This window comes from Pleurodeles waltl, chromosome 5 (assembly GCF_031143425.1).
Source record: "Pleurodeles waltl isolate 20211129_DDA chromosome 5, aPleWal1.hap1.20221129, whole genome shotgun sequence".
In the NCBI taxonomy this organism is placed as follows: Eukaryota; Metazoa; Chordata; class Amphibia; order Caudata; family Salamandridae; genus Pleurodeles; species Pleurodeles waltl.
Genome location: NC_090444.1, coordinates 719,885,537 through 719,902,910, shown reverse-complemented (window position 1 = coordinate 719,902,910; position 17,374 = coordinate 719,885,537). Strand labels below are relative to the sequence as shown.

Below are 17,374 nucleotides of genomic sequence, written 5' to 3'. Positions count from 1 at the left end.
GCTCCCCTCAAGTACAGTCCAATGGTAACAGCCTGACCACATGGCGGTTGGTACACAGAGGAACTCAAGCTGATAAACCACTGCAAGCAAATGGAGCACAAATGAGCAAGCCAGGACACCCCAGATTAAGAGGTCTTTAAATCAGCCCAAAGATGCTACCACCAGCAGATACGAAACACAAAGTACATAGCTCTTGTAGATCGAATTAATGCCAGCATTTATAGCAGCAAAGAAATCTTTGAGATCATCAAAAAGTTCACTGTGCCTCACGCAACCTCCAGCAACAGCACTCCCTGACAAGACTTTTACACGAAGCTCTCAGAATTCTTCTGTAACAAAATCACCTCCATATACAGAAACACTGACCCTCAACTGGACCCTGGCACCACTTCAACTCAACTTATCTTCATGACCAAAGAACAGACCCTGACCTTGTGGCCCGCTGTCACACCATCAAAACTGCTGCTGCCATGAAGATCATCCAATCAGGGACCCAATCTGGCCCTTGATCTCACCACACCTTCACCAAAGGACTCCTACGATCAGCAAAGAACTAACACCCATTCTCAATGCCTTCATCGACTCAGCCTCATACATAAACACCTGGAAACATTACACCACCATGCCCTTGCTCAAGAAACCATCTGATGACTCAGACATATTTTCCAGCTACAGACCCTTTTCCCTTCTTCCATTCCTGGTAAAGATATTAGAGAAACTAGTCTACTGATGCCTCACTGACCACCTCAGCAACCACCAGCTCTTCCATGCTGCGCAGTCCGGATTCAGGGCCAACCACAGTATAGAAACACCACTCATCACAGCTACTTTTTTAGTGGGGAGGGGGAATTTTGCAAATACAAGTTAGGCAGAGCTTTTATCAGCTCAACTTTTCACAGTCATAAGTCAGAAAGATTACCTTAATGTGCTCAAACAGAAAGAAGGCCGCCACACCAAAAACCTGCAGTCCTAGGAAAACACAAGCAGTATATATGTGCCCACAGAGACTTCATATTTACAGCATGGGGCAGTGTGTCAGCCCTCTTCAGCACTGACCAATTATTGTGCCAATCACACTTTGCTTCTGCTAATCATGCATATAGCAAGAGGTGAGCCAAATTCACCTTAAGTCCTGCTACTGTGCCATACATATTTTGCTGCCTCCGACCAACTCATAGAGCAATATGTCAAACTACTTCAGCTGTTGGTCAGTCACTGTGCCAATCACATTTTGTATCAGCTCATCACAGAAAGGGCTGAGACCACTTTATCCATATCTTTACTTTTACCTGATATTTTGCCACTGATGATGGCATTCCAGCAATACGTATTTGCCCAAACCATGAATTCAGCTATTGGGCAACCCACCGGGGGCTGTTTTTTCTTTGGGAGGGAGGGTTGGGGGGTTGGAGGTGGAGGTTGGGCAGAGGACAGGACTACATTTTTTTAACATTTACTGTTCCCTTGGGGAAAAGAGAAGGTAATTAGCTGAGCCATAAATCCCTCCACCCAGTAAAGGGCAAAATGCAAAATTGTATTGTTTTAGATTTTTGTTTGCCTTATTGTACTTGTTGCAACTGTATTAATGTTTTTATTTTGGAGGTGTTTAAGCGTTTGGTGGTCAGATGCTTAGAGGCTAACCATTTCAGTTTGTGGCAAGTGCAGTTGTAGATACACATGTTGTGCATAGACTGTAAAGCAGTTCTCCCCTAAGCAGTTGCTAGCCAGACGATTTTGCATACAACTGGAAAAGTTTATGGAGTACAGCCTGGCCAATGCTAGCTTGCTGGCGTGCTAAGACATCTACACAGTATTTCTTGATGAAAGTGGACGGATTACACCAGGTAGCTACTTTGCAGGTGTGAGCTACAGGGATGATGGTGCCAAAGAAAGCCATAGAGACTCCCTTTTTTGGGTAGGCTTGGATACATTTGACCAACCAATGTAGTATTTCCGCTCTAGAGAGAGTACGGCCTTTGTGTGGTTTAGAAAAAAAGATGAGGAGTTTTGTTTTAGGGAAGGGTTTTGTTCTGTCAATGTGATACATGTGGACCCTACTGACATCTAGTGTGTGAAGAGCCCTCTCTGCCACTGACTGGATGTCAGTGGGAAAAATACTGGGAGCTCAATAGTTTGACTGAAGTGGAAAGAAGAGACCACCTTGGGAGAAATGATGGGTCTGTCCTAAGGACCACCCTATTGGTGTGAACTTTGAAGAAGAGTTCTTGAAGGGTTAGAGCCTGTAGTTCACTCACACGCTTGAGGGAGGTGATTGCCACTAGGAAAGCAACCTTCGAGGAAAGGAACTGCAAAGACCATGAGTGAAGAGGTCCAAATGTAGGGCCCATACATCTGTTAAGGACTATATCTAAATTGAGCACAGAGGCAGGTGTCACCCTGGATGGAATGACTCTTAAGTCCTTCCATTAAGGGTTTAATGACTGGATCCCTGAAGACTGAAAGGTGTTCCTATTCTAAAAGTAAGCAGCAACTGTGGCTACATGAAGTTTAATGGAGGTGTAAGCGAGACTATTTTTGCAAGTGGAGCAAATAACAGACAATGTTTTGGATTGCTGCTTGGAGAGGGTTGATGTGCCTGGGAGTAAAATAGTGCAAAAAAATGTCCATATGGCTGCATAGCAGGCTCTCGTTGTAGGCCTGTGGGCCTCCTTAAAGATGGTCATACATTCTGGAGGTAGGTTGAAGTAGCCAAATTCTGAGACCTCAGTAGCCAAATCGTAGGAATGATCTGCTTGGGGTTGGGGTGTATAAGCATGCCCTGGTTCTGTGTGAGAAAATTCAGCCAGCTAGGCAGCTTCTCATGAGGCACTGGAGAGAGGTCGGGGAGGGTGGTGCACCACGGCTGTCTGGCCCAGGTGGGAGCCACCATGGTGAGGGCAAGAGAGGTTTTCGGAAGTCTTCGAACCATGAACAGAAGGAGGGGGAGAGGCAGAAAAGCATAGACAAATATCTGAGACCAGTTCATTCATAGTGCATTGCCCATGAACTGTGGGTATCTGGAGGCAAAGTTTGAGCATTTTGTGTTTTCGGCAGTGGCAAAGAGGCCCCAGCGACAGAAATACAGGAGTAGGACTTAGGGGTGGAGTTCCCACTTGTGGAGTTGTTGCTGCGTTCTGCTGATTAGGTCTACAAAATTGTTGTCCACTCCTTGTATGTACTGCCCAACAGTAAGACTGATGGCGTGCCCACCGTCAAATGCCCTGAGAGAATACAGACAACTGTGGAAAGTGAATGCTGCTCTAGGTAGAAGATGGCAGTTATGCTGTCTGTGTGAATGAGGACCACCTTGTGCTCAATGTGGTAGAGGAACACCTTGAGGGCTATCTGGATGGCCAGTAGCTCCAGACAGTTGATGTGGAGAGCCTGCAGATGGGGTGTCCACATGTTTTGAACAGTCAACTCCTGTAGGAGGACTCCTCATCTGGTGAGGAAAGCGTCCTTTGTGATGGTTACCTGCGGAACTGTGCAGAGAAAGGGTTGGCCCTGCAACAGGCTGCTGCTGTTCCACTACTACAGAGAGCGATGAATATGGCCTCAAATCAACACTAGATCTTCCAGTGACCCTCTGCCTGTAACCAATGTGCAGCGAGGAACTCCTGCAACAGGAGTATGTGTCGCCTGGCATGGAGAACTACAGCAACACAGGAGGCCATCACGCTGAGTATGTGCATGAATGTTCTGACCATTATCTGATGATCCGGCTGAAAAAAGATTACATTCCCTCGTATCTGTGGTGGAGCAGCACTTGTTCTATGGCCCCTTTGTGAATGAGTGCCTTTACTTCTTCCTGAAGGAGGCGCTGGTGCTCCTGGGAGATGGTGTGTGCACAGGGAGGGATGTTTGATGTCGTTAAGGTGAGTTCTAAGCAGTAGCAGTCTCTGATGACAGAAAGAACCCACTGATTGAAGGTGATCCGCCTGCCAACAGGCGAGAAACCCGGCAGGTGTAGTGTGACCAGTGGGAAGGGAGAGGGAGTCACTGCTTAGTTGTGGCAGCTAAATTACTTGTGACCCCCCTCTGTCTCCAATGTTACTGCCCTTGTATCCTCCCTGCAGAAGTCCAGTGATGGCGTTTGTTGGTGCGCTGTCTCCGATAGAAAGTAGATGCCTTAGAGGAGGTAATCTTAGAGCCCCCTTTATAATTGGACCTTCATAAGGAACTCCATGAATAAGACCTTTGGAGTGCTCCCATAGCCTTTGCGATGTCTGTGTCCTTGAATTTGACCACCATCTCATTAGCCTATAGTCTGAAGAGGCGCTTCAAGTTGAAAGGGCATGGTGTTGAATCAGGACACTGGAGTTAATGCCCCACACTAAGGTATCAGCTGCGTCCACGGTACAGCAGATGGTGGTGATAGACATGAGCTTCCTTTCTGAGACAAGCTTGTGCCCCTCTTTTAACTCATCTGGGAAGTGTTGGTGGAGCTCCTCCATCTCATTCCAGTGAGAACAGTCGTATCGTGAGAGTAGTCCAATGGAGTTGGCAATTCTCCATTGGTTTGCTGATTGAACGGTGAGGCATTTGCCTGGCGCATCAATCTTTCTATTTACTTTATCTGGTGCAGGAGCATCACCAATGCCCTGTGCAGTTGCACACTTTTGCACTGTACGTACCACAAAAGAGTCAGGTGTAGGTTGGCCCTTAATGTAGGGTGGGTCGGATGTATTTTTTTTTTTTGATCAACCCTTGAGATTACCACCCTAGCCTTTACAAGAGTTCACGAATAGTCCTTAGCTTTCCTTTCAGCATTATAAGGGACTGCACTGACCTTTGGAAAGAGGAGGGGGTCTCCGAGAGGAAATCCTTGTCCTCCTGATCCTTATGCAACTCAGCTCTGTGGAAGGTGGCGCTGCTGTTGATGATGATCTTGTGGTACAAGGTGGTATCATAGGGAGGAGATGACTTTCCAGGAGAAAGGTATGGGGTTGTGTCTACGGGCTGGTTGATAGTGTAATAGTCCCATGGGTCGTCTCCCGCCCCTGGGTCAAATGGTGCCTCATACGAAGCAAGGGATAAAAGGGGCTCACTCCACCATAAGAGAAGTGTGGTGATCCCTCTAGTGAGTGAATCTGAGGAAGGGGTGGTGGTGGAGGTTGGGTTGGTGGAGGAGGTGCAGGGAGCCAAGGTGGTGCTGGACTAGTGCCCCTTTCACAGTGCTTCCTCAACTTAGGTGGAGGAAGAGGTTCTTGAGCAAGCTCTTCCTCCAAAGTCAGCTTCCATTTATAGGAAATAACTCTTGCTCCTTTGGAGGTAGACTGGTTATAATCTGCTGTGCCTGAGAGTGGATGGCCAGGCGTTGCTGTCTGGCAACGAGTTCCTCCGAGGATGTGCTGCAACCACCACCATCACTTTCGAGAACACTCAAGAGGCACCTGTGACGCTAAAGGAGAGCACAGTGAACTGAACTATTCTTCTCCTACAGTGAACTGCAGGTAACGCCTGTGTGCCTGCAGGACAGGAATATGGAGATACACATTCTGAAGGTCCCACACTACCATCCAGTCTTTGGGATCCAGGACATACAGAGCCTGAGCCAATGTGAGTATCTTGAATTTCTCTTACCGTAGAAAGGTGTTGAGAAGACGACTGAGTACAGGAAGAAAGACTGAGTACAGGACAAAAGCCTCAGTCCTTTGGCATCACAAAATTGCAGGAATAGCAATCACATCCTACTTCTGATTCTAGCAACCTCTTGATGGCTCCTATGGCCAACAGAGCCTGCACTTCCTGACTAAGATAAAAAAAGAGATGGTCCTCTGTCAACTGTTCTGGGGATGATGGCAAAGGTGGAGGGGTTTCCAGGAAGGGCAGTGTATAACCCTTCAATACAATTTGAAACACCCACTTCTTCAAAGTGACTGCCTGCCATTGGGACAGGTGGTGTCTGATCCTGCTGCCAACAGGATGGCTGTGCTGCATGAAGGACCCACTAAAGAGGTTTTGAGGCTGCAGCAGCCAATTAAATGAACAGTAGGCTGTATATGGGCCCTGCATCCCCTATGAGATCTGCGGCCCTGGCCACAAAAGGACTGTGAAGTTTGATGACCTGGGTGATAAGGTTGGTATTGCGGACGCCCATAGGAGCCCACACTGTGGCCACATAAGGGGCTATAGGTGGCTGCCGTTGGCAGGAACCGAAGGAGATGCCCATGGACCTGGAGGTGACTTGGTTCTCTTTGAAGTGTTTGAGGGGTGTGTCAGCCTTGAAACTGAAGAGGCAGGAGCCATAGAAGGGCATTTCTATCAGTGATGATTTGACATCCCCTTAAAGCCCAGTGGACTGCAACCAGGCATGGAAGAAGAGTACCACTATAGAGGTCATGGCCCTGCCTAGTTGATCAGTAGTGTCCAGCCCACCCAGAATGATGAACTTTGCTGCATCCAAGCTATCAGCCAATGCCTGGCTGAGAATGGCTCGGCCTTCTCAGGAAGTATGGGCATTCTGTGCTCACCGACCGCAATGCCAAGCTGGTGGAAAAGTAGATCCTCTTCCCGAAGGTATCTAAACCCAGGGATTCCCTATCTGGTGGAGTGGTAGGGAACGCCCTTGGGTTGACTCGGACTGTTGAGGCCTGCCCCACTAGGCTCTTGGGAGAGGGGAGCCAGTAAAGGAAGGCATCTCTGAGCTGGGGGAGATGTCACTCCTGCAGGGTTTGGCCCAGGTCCCAAGGAGTACGTCGATGAGGGCCTTATTAGAGGGGGAGCAGGGACTCCACAGAGCTTGACCCCGGTTGAAGCACCTCTGTCAAGACGCTGGTCTTGCTCTGGATGGACAACAGCTATAGGTCAAGGACATCTACTGCCCTGAACATCCCTACTGGGAAAGAAGTACCTCCCTCTTCGGCCAGGAGGAGAAATCAGTCTGTAGAGGTGCCCAGGCCACTGGGTTCCCCAGCTCCACATACAAGTTTCCTCCTGGCAGGAATTGTCCTCCAGGAGGTAAAAAATTCTTCATCATCCTTTTCTTATGGAAAAAAAAGAGCCTGTCTAGGGATGGGTTGTGTTCTGTGATCAAGGCAGTCCCGGTGTTGATGTTGAGAGGCGTTTTAGGTGACGTTGTCGAGTCCGAGAGGAAAATAGGTTCCTCTTTCTTCAGGGCCGGAGAATGTCAGGTGGACTGAGACTGGGGTAGGTGGAGGCACAGCTTTTGCCGTCACTCTGAATCTGGGGGTGGGTCCACAGAGCCCGGCTGGTGTCGTGGGCAAAACCACCAACAGTAATCCAGCAGGGGAATCTCTCAGCACCATGGGACCTAAAGGAGTGCCAGAAAGATCAATGAGCCCAAAGAACAGTTACTTATCTTCGGTAATGCATAGTCTGGTAGACAGTATATCTAGCCACAGATTCCTTACCTTTGAAATCTCCCCAGGTGTCAGACTAGATTTATTTGTGAGCAGTACCACTGTGTGCTGGTAAGTGCTTCGATTGGCAGCAGAAGTGATGTTGCGGTACCTATATAGGCGCCACCAAGGAGTACTGGCCTTGGTTTCTTTTCACAACTTTCCACGCCAGAAGTGCAGAGCTATGAAGAGCACTGACTACTGGTGTGTCAAACTAGGGCCCTGAAAGGGTCATCCCCATCTCTAGAAATCCCATCGCAGAGCAGGGAGGATGGGTAGATAGGTAAGGAATCTGCGGCTAGAAAAAGTCTCTACCAGATATGGCGTTACTGAAGGTAAGTAACTTGTTCATCTGAAGAGGCTACTAGCCGCAGCTTCCTTACCTTTCTTACCTTTGAATAGATACCCAAGCAATACCATCCCCAGAGCTGGGTCTGCAAACTAATTTCAAACGAGGAAGTCCTGCAGGACCGAACAGGCAAAGTGCCCATCCCTATGGATCTGACTGTCCAAGAAGTAATGTCTAGTAAACGTGTGCAGAGATGCCCACGTTGTTGCCTGGTAGATGTCCAGGACCAGAACTCTGCATGTTAACGCAGTGGTTGGAGGAATGAGCTTACAAACCATCAGGAGGTTGCTTCTTGGCCAGTGCGTAGCAGATCTTGATGTAGAGTACGGCCCGAAAGATGATTCGCTTCTGCATCGCCCAACACTTCTTCACCGCCACATACCCTACAAAGAGTTGGTCATCCACCCGGAACTCTTTTGTACGATCAAGGTAGAACGGCAATGCTCTTTTTGGGTCCAAGCGGTGAAGTCTCTCCTCTTCCTTTGAAGGAGGTGTGTAAAAAGTAGGAATGGTGATGGATTAGCCCACATGAAAGGGTGTGACCACATTTGGCAGAAAAGAGGCCCTTGTGTGAAGTACCAATTTGTCAGGATATATGAAGAGATAGGGAGGCTTAGATGACGAGGCCTGCAGCTCACTCACTCGACAGGCAGATGAAACTGCCACAAGGATGGCTGTTTCAGAGTGAGAAGCCCGAGGGGAAAATTGTGGAGAGGGTCAAAAGGAGTGCACATCAAAAAAAAGTTAGAACCAAATTAAAGTCCTACTGCAGCATAATGAATGGGAAAGGAGGGAAGAGATAGGTAAGACCTTTGAGAAACCTATGTACAATAGGGGACTTGAATAAAGCGGGTTGATCAGGCAATCGCAAATAGGCAGAAATGGAAGATAAATGGCCCTTAAGAGTGCCTAAAGCAGAGCCCTGTTGGGCAAGGGAAGAATGAAAAGTAAAACCTCAAAGTGGAGCAGAAAGGGAATCAACACATTTTTCTGCACATCATGCCACAAATTTCTTCCAACGGTAAACGTATACTGTCTTGGTGGAGGGAAGACCGACTGCCAAGATGACATCACAGACTTCAGGAGAAAGGTCAAAACCTGCCAACTGCTGCTGCTCAATCTCCACACACGAAGGAAGAGAGTGGACTGTTCGGATGAAAAACCCTCCAGTGCTGCTGCAAAAAAAGATACTTCCAAAGGAGCAGCATGATTGGAGGATCAATGACTATGCTCAGTAGCTCAGGATAAAAGACTCTCCATGCACAGTCTGGAGCCACAACAATGACTTGGGCCTGGTTGTTCCAGATATTCTTGAGAAGTCTGAGCAGAAGTGGTATGGGCGGACAGGTGTACAAGAGGCCTAAGTTCTATTTGAGACTAAAAGCAGCTGCGAATGAGAGCCGTCTTGGAAACTCCAGAACACAAAACTGCTGACATTGCGCATTCTTGGCGGAGGCAAACAAATCTGGCCAAGGCTCACCCCACTGCTGAAAGAGACCTTGCGCCACCTCCGGGTAGAGATGCCATTCGTGATCCGCAAGGCATCTTTGCCTGAGTTAGTGTACTCAGACATTCAGAGAGCCTGCCAGGTGTTGAGCCACTTGGCATATGCCCTGCTGTATGCGCTGCTGTTCCAGCCACCCTCTGTGTTTTTTGCAGTATCACATGGTGGTGTTGTCTGTGAGCACCTGCACAAGCGTTACTTGATGGAAGGTAGAAAGTCTTTCAATGCTAGTTGGATTGCTTGGAGCTCCAGCAGGTTGAGTCCGGATTCCAAAGGAGACCAGAGCCTTCTGACCGCCATCTCTCCAAGATGGCTTCAACCTCACAGGAGTGAGAAATCTGTCACTACTGTTGGATGTGGTTGGGAAAGGGAGCGGGTCTGATTCCGACCCAATCGCGGTTAGTTTGACACCATTGCACATCTTTTGCAGTTCCCTCCAAGATCTGGACCATATCCAAGAGATCATCCTGATGCCATTTGGCATGTGTGCCCAGCAGGATGCAGGAGGCCATGAGTCCCAACAGCCTCACAGTCGGTCTCACCTAAATCAAGGATAGATGCTGAAACACCGGTATCATAGCCTAAATAATCCTAGTCTCACCGCTCGGGAAGATAAGGCCAAAACTACACATTGTCCAGAACAGCTCTGATGAAAGGGAGCGTCAGAGAGGGAGTCAGGTGCGACTTCAGCACGTTTATAGTGAAGCCCAGCAAATGCAGGAGGTTTGCCATAGTCTGGAGGTGAGAGCATGCCTTCAAAAGACAGTCATCGAGATAGGGGAAGAAAGGAACCCCTGATATCTGCAGATGAGCTGCAATCACCGCCTGAGAGGCGCTGGAAAGGTCAAACGATTCAAGCTTGCCTGGCTGATGAAGGGTGACACCCTAAACTGGTCCGAGAGTGTTTGTTTCCGGTCCAAGGAGGACCTGGCCAGGCAGTTCAGGCTGGACTGTTCCCAAGAGGAACAGGACCACGACTGATGTGCATATGGATGGGTCCAAGCTGGGGTGGCATGGTGAGCAAAAGAACAATGGATTAAACCGAGATCTGTGACTGGGAGTGAGTGTTTGAAAAGTTTAAGCACTCCGTCCATCATCTTTCTGTGTTGCTAAAGTTGCCCTAAGGGAGGAAGGTATGCCCAGACTTGGGTCCCATGCTCACTGTGTCACTGGATTCAAGCTAGCCTGGCTTATGAATGGTGATACCCTGAAACCGGTCCCAGGATGCTTGTATCCAGTCCAGGGAGAAACTGGCCAGGCAGTTCAGGCTGGACTGTTCCCATGGAGAACAGGGTCAAGACTGATTTGCATATGGCTGGGTCTAAACTCGGGTGGCATGGTGAGCAATAGAACAATGGATTAAACCCAGATCTGTGATTGGGGGCGAATGTTTGAAAAGTTTCAGCACTCTGTCCATCATCTTCTTGTGTTGATAAGGCCAAAGGGGAGCACAGTGAATTGAGAATGCTTGTGGCCTACCATAAACTGCAGATGGTGCCTGTGGTCAGATAGGATGGGTATGAAAAAGTAGGTGTTCTGGAAGCCCAACACTACCATCCAGTCTCCTATGTCCAGGGCAGACAAAACCTGAGCCAAAGTGAGCATTATGACTTTCTCCTTCTTGAGGAAAAGATTGAGGGCTCGTAGATCTAACATAGGGCAGTGGTCTTTGTCCTTTTTGGGAACCAGAAAGTGCGGGAACAACAACCACAACCTGCTTCTGGCACTGGTACCTTCTCTATGGCTCCCTTGGCCAATAGAGCCGCGAATTCCTTGAGGTGAAGGCAGAGATAACCATCTGCCAGCCGGTCGTGAAATGGTGTCATGGAGAGGGGTTAACACGAAGGGGAGGGGGCAGCCCCTTCGAACAATCTGCAAAACCCACCTGTCCAATGTTATGGACTGCCAGTCCGCAACAAATTGTGAACTTTGCTGTATCTCTCCAATAGGCAACAGCCTGAGAGAGAGTATAGTCTGGGCCTCCTCCAGAACCTGTGGCAGCACTTGTGTAACGGTGTCCCACAGAGTGTCTGAATAGCGGCCCAAAAGGTATGCGGTGTTCACGGACTGCAATGCCAGGCTGGTGGAAGAAAACATCTTCTTCCCAAACTAGTCCAGCCTTTTGGACTTACTATCCAAGGGAGTGGCAGGGAAAGCGCCTTGGGAAGTTAAGGCTTGGACCACCAAGCTCTCAGGAATATGGTGTTGAGTGAGAAAGGCTGGGTCCCCAGGTGTGGGGGGATGGCGGCAGTCAATTGCCTTGTTCACAGGAACTCCTATGTTGGATTTGGACCAGGTACCCAAAAGGACATCCGTCAGGGCATCACGAACAGGAGTAGGGTTTTGGATGTGGAGACTCCCATTTGCAGCACCTCTGTCAAGATATTAGTATTGACTGACACCAATAGTAGCTGAAGGTTTAGGATCTCAGCTACCCTCGCCACCACCCTGTGTAGGAAGCCTCCCCCTCTGTAGCAACAGTAGGGAGAGCATGCATACCAGTATCTGGATAGGTATCCAGTCCACTGGCTTCATCCAGATCCTCATGCCAGTCCATGTATGGTTCTTCCTCACAGGGCTGGTATTGTAAAGGTCCAGTGACCCCTTCCAGTCTTCCCCGAGGCCTACACCAAGAGAACAGGGCTCAGCTCTGATCTAGGAAGCAAGGCTCCTTTGGGGAAGACAATGGGGATGGTGCTGCCAGTGGGCACCAGCGTAGCCAGGAGTGCTTTTTATTGGGACCAGCACCGGGAAGGTCGAGTTGGTACATCCGATGAAAGTCTGGATCCAGGACCCTGTGGGGCCTGAGGGCACACCGATTGGGTTAGACTGCCCAAAGGTGAGGCGCATGACCTCATAAAACTCCTTAGATTGGGCAGAAGTCGCTCCTGGAAAGTCAGGGAGGCGCAGAGCTAGCCCTGGCACGTGTTCCGTGGAACGAGGCCTAGAATGCCGACGGACGAGGAGAAGTCAAAGACTGCTCCAACTTTTTGCTCTTCTCATTGTGCCTCAACTTACCCTATCATCCCAAGGACTGAATGGGATGAACGTGACTTCGGACTCAGAGACTGGTCCCTGGACCTTCCCCACGACTGGGACCTTGACTTGTGTGAAGAAGCATGCCAGGCCTGCATCGGCTTTAGGGACTGCTCCCTCAAAGTGTTCAGATGCATGGCCCAGCTATCGGAGCACAACTTTGGGTGGTGTTTGCACTCCAAACACCACAGACGGACAAGGTGCGGATCCATCACCGACATCGGCTGGTGACAGGCTCCTCAGGGCTTAAACCGGTCTTAAAACATCAGGAGGAAAAGCCTCAAAAACTGTCCACAAAAAGTCAAAGAAGTCCAATTAAAAATGACTGAGGGACAGCTCTTCTCTGTATCAGCGCTGGGTGGCACAGAAAGAAAAGAACTGATGCATGAGCACCTAGGTAGAGCCTATATAGGTACTGCAAAGTCACTTCCGGTGTGGACGATGCAGATGACGGATAAGGAGATGATCGACGCCACCTACCGGTGCGCTGTGGTATTGCTAAAAAAAAAATCTTCGGGATCCAAAGGGGGGAATTTGGGAATTCAAAGGTAAGGGATCTGCAGCTAGAAATCTCTATCAGATTATGGAGCGCATGGTATTGTAAAACTCCATAAGATGAGCAGGGGTCATTCAACTCCCAGGAACTCAGGGAAGGAAGGAGCAGGTTGGATCTATGGGTGGAGTGCAGGGGTAGGGACTAGAAGTACAGTGCTTGCTAGGAGAAGCACGTGTTAACTTCTTGGACTTACCCAACTTCAATAACAACAACTGAGTGTGATGGTGATTGTCTGCAAGATTGTCTCAGAGGACAGGCCCGAGACCTCCCTCAGGATCAGGACTAGGATCGGCATAGAGCCATCTTCTCTAGTAACGCTAGGAGGTTCATTGCCTACTCGCAAATCGCCTTTGGATGCATGCATGGACTTGCAGTCGACACAAGCCTTGAGGTCATGGCCTGACCCCAGCCAAAACAAGTATGGATCAAAAACAAACATCTGTCTGTGATATTCATCACATGGTTTAAACACTGTGCATTTGTTGGGAGACATGTCCCTAGCACACTGGGAGCAAAGCCCAAAAAATAATTGACAAAAAGTAAAAAAGAAAATGACCAAGGTAGCTACCTGAATCTGCACTGTTGGTGTGGAAAGAAAGGAACTGATGTCAGTGCTCCAGGGTGGAGCCTATATAGGCACTGAGCACATCACTTCCAACATGGATGATGCAGACAAGATGTGCAGCTGCTCAACGTCACCTACCGATTTTCAGAGGTACTGCTCAAGATTTTCTGGATCCAATCTGACACCCATGGAATATTCTAAGGTGAGGAATTTGCAGTTAGAAATCGCTATCAGAAAGGACAATGGTAGAACCGGAGTCCTAAGAGGGGGGAAATCCTATTGATGAAATTTCAGAAAAGTAATTGGTGCTTATGTACATCCTGATCATATCTCAAAACACACTGGACCTTCAGTTGACATATGCTGTATGTAGTGCTGGACTGCACCCCGTTTGAGGCCCAATCTTCCTCAGCATCAGCTCCACGTCATCCATGTTCAAAACATTCGTAGGCAGGTGGTCTGTCATTCGTAGTGGAGAAGAGTACTGGATTAATGTTAGCGGCACATCTAGATGGAATTGAAATCTCTCCAAAATATGCTGTGAATTACACCATAAAGAGTTGTTGTTCCAGCTGTGCTGCTGATGAAGACGCTGTCATCAACATGAAGGTGACAGTTGACAATGCGTTGACTGCCTTTGACAATGAGGTGCCTGTTGAGGATGAAGTGGTGCTCAATGAGACTGCAGCCAATTGCTGTCAATGCTACTGTTAATGACTGAGGAGGACTGTATTGACGACTTGAAAACTGACAGGACCTTTCTCAACGTTGATGAGGCTACAGTTGACAGCAGTCTCAGGGTGACTGGATGTCTGCTGAGGCCCGTTTCATTGCCATTTGTGTTGGTAAAGTGCCAGAATAATGATTGGAAGCTGCATCACAGAGGTGATTTGCTTTTTCAGGAGCAGAATTTGCAAGGAGATGTTGGCATTAATGGTGAAGACTCCCTCCGGCCAAAACAGAAAAAGCAAGCATCTTAAACAGTGGCTCCCAACCTTTTGACTTCTATGGACCCCCCATTTATTCATTACTCAAACCAAGGGACCCTCATTGAATCATTATTGGAATATGGGAAACCCCCACTAAGTCACCACTGGAAGTTGGGGACCCCAGCTTAAACACTGTTGATTATTTGAACCGCAAAACAATACACAGAAAATAGAGAAGAAAGCATTCAAACACATACACAAAAGGACAACACATTTTTTAAAAATTTGCAAACAAATATACTTTTTTTTTAAACTAGTAGGAAGGTTGGAGCTTGTCTAAATTCAATTGAAGCCACACATTGTTCTTACTTTATTCTGTTTGAATCACCTGCACTGTTCCCACAAACCAATCTGAGGATACTAATTTAATTTTTAGACTCCAATTTAAATTCCTTGACATTTACAGTACGTTTTAACATTCTCAACTGTACATTTAGCCACTTTATTTATATACACTTTATAAATCTGTTACTATTATTTAATTTTCTAAGCAGTCACAGACCCCCTGAGGTGGCTTCGGGACCCAAAGGAGTCCCCTGACCACAGGTTGGGAACCACTGACAAAGCACAGGGGAGGAAGAAAAATGGAATTCCTGCAGTTCTGGGTTAATGGAGTAGACAGAGAAGACCTCCTCTGGGGATTCCACCTAACTCAAAGTGCAGTAAAAAGTCTGGGCTATAGTGGACTCTGGAGTAGTGTGATTGGGGCAATCACTAGACTGGTAAAAGCTTGGGTGCTTTTCAATTAGGTGAATGCGTTACTAAGAAAAAACAGTTCTCAGTCCTATGGTCATTTTAAAAATGTTATGTTGCTCACCTTAACATACAGAGCTTTACAGCCTGACAACGGCGAATAACTCAAATGTGTGCATTGAAAGATCCAATGTTGGAGAACATAATCACAAGCCATTCCACTCTTGCTTGAAACACAAATTAAAAACGAATTGCAGCATTTGGAACCCAACACTAGAATGCATGAGTCTGCAGAACATGCAAATCTACAGCAAACATGCTACAAACATTTCACTGCAAAAAGCCATCCAAGATTGACTTTTGTCTGAAACCGGGAAGAACTTAGATGCAATTTCAGCCATCAGCATAATTTAATTAAATCACAATTAACCTAACAAAGGAAGAAATGTGAGGAAATGTTATAAAAATGAACATAGAAAAATAGCCCACAACTGATAAAAGAAAGTCGAGTTGTATGTGCAGACTTTGCCCTCGCCAGTATAAAATGGAATGAGCTAATTGAGGTTATGTGGTTCAATCAGGTGAAGGGGCTACTGAGACTTATGGCAGGCCACTCTAAGGAAGTCTCTAATTTTAGAGCTATGGTACCGCACTCGCTCTACGTTTGACATACCTAAACTTTGAATGAATGAGTCAATGCATTGTAACATACTGCAAACACAGCCAGCCTTATTTACAGTAAAACTTATTTCTTTATTCCTCGATGTAGTTTCTTACCCAGTGGCGTGGTCCCAGTTGCTTACTTAGTAGAGGTTTCCCCAAATGATTAGGAGGCACTTTGGATAGGGTCTCTTTTATCTAGGAAAATAAGTGACACAATAAGCTTGAACAACACACATGTCCAATATTCACATATCTACCTTTTAAATGGTGCAGTCATCTATAACTTTAGTTATGTTAACAGCAGCCTAAAGGTGACAAGACCGGAGGCCTAAACTCATAATAGGACATTAGCAGGCCACTAGGGTCCTGAATTGAAGTCAATACATCGATGACAATCTTAAACGACCCTAAACTGATGTCTGACAATATCCTCTTAAAACGCGTATTATTTTTTGTAGATAAACAGAGCAACTCGATTTCTAGGGTCAGGATTGGAAAGAGGAGTAGGGAATACTATCCAGGAGGCACGGAACTTGTTTCTCTGCACATTCTGTCACAGAGCATGCTTTTCCCCCAACTATGTCCATTCTAAGTGCATAACAGGCATCTGAGAGTAGAGAATAAAGGCAGAGAACACCCCGTGGATATTTACCTTTGTAAGCAGTGCACAGTCAGTAGCCACAAAACGTGGCAAATCTGTGAGTTGTACTGAAAGTGGCTCACAAACATCTACATCTGCTGTGAGTCTGCAGAGTTGTTAAGGAAGCAGGCATTGACGGTGCATACGGTAGCCTGGAGAACGCTGGTGCAAAAGACTTGCCTAAAAGTGCACTCTTTTTCAAAGTAACTTCAAAGTATATATTTTCGAGTGAATATGTCAACAATGTATGCAGTGCGATGGAATTTAGAATGCTAAAGTCGATTGGTGGCAGTGGTGGATAGAACTTGCTCTATTGTTGTTCTGTTTTATATGAAATGTTATTTTGATGAGGGTGTGTATAATGCAGATTGGGAGTTTATTTTGTATTGCTTCTCGATTAAGTTTACAAACCATACCAAGAAGTGCATATTCAAACTAAATACTAAAACGAGTTGATCACAGTGTGGATTGAACAGTCTTGTACGTAATTTCTAGACCTGCCACCAGACAGCAGCCCACCACAATAGTTGGACAACTGAGAAAGCCAGTAAAAATAAATCTATGACGATTTAGAGATTGAACGTTCATACCTTCTTCTCAATCCCACTGAAGAACTGGAACATCGTGATGTTGGCAGGCGGCTTTGACATACCCAGAGACATACAAATGCCCTTTAACTCCTGAAAAACCTCACTGCCTGCTGATTCTTGAGATTTCTTGGGAGGGATATTTACGCGCAACATACGTGCAGCCTCCAGTTCTGAGATGAGGTATGCTAGGAAGGAAAATGAGACTTAAAAATTAGATACACTATGTTAACCTTGATAGCATTTTCAATATACAGTATGTGAGACAAACTATTGCTAATACATTAGGCCTATAACGAAAGTTATTCATAGGGAGGGAACAATGCATTACACAAACAGACTAAATCTCATCCTGTATGTTAGTCATTCATCTATTTGTAGAAAAGTTCATTGAGTTTAACAAAAGAATAGAACTGAACCTCTTATTGTGC

General features: G+C 47.0%; 1 protein-coding gene across 1 annotated transcript in view; it reads right to left on the bottom strand.

Annotated features, from left to right (window-relative positions):
- FAM98A (family with sequence similarity 98 member A) overlaps nt 1-17,374 on the bottom strand; it is a 337,728-nt gene that overhangs the window by 197,413 nt on the left and 122,941 nt on the right. The window contains exons 4-5 of the mRNA XM_069234676.1: nt 16,947-17,131; nt 15,831-15,911 (exon numbers count right to left, since the gene is read on the bottom strand). Coding sequence (XP_069090777.1) covers nt 15,831-15,911; nt 16,947-17,131 — 266 coding nt within the window. The remainder of the gene's footprint in view (nt 1-15,830; nt 15,912-16,946; nt 17,132-17,374) is intronic.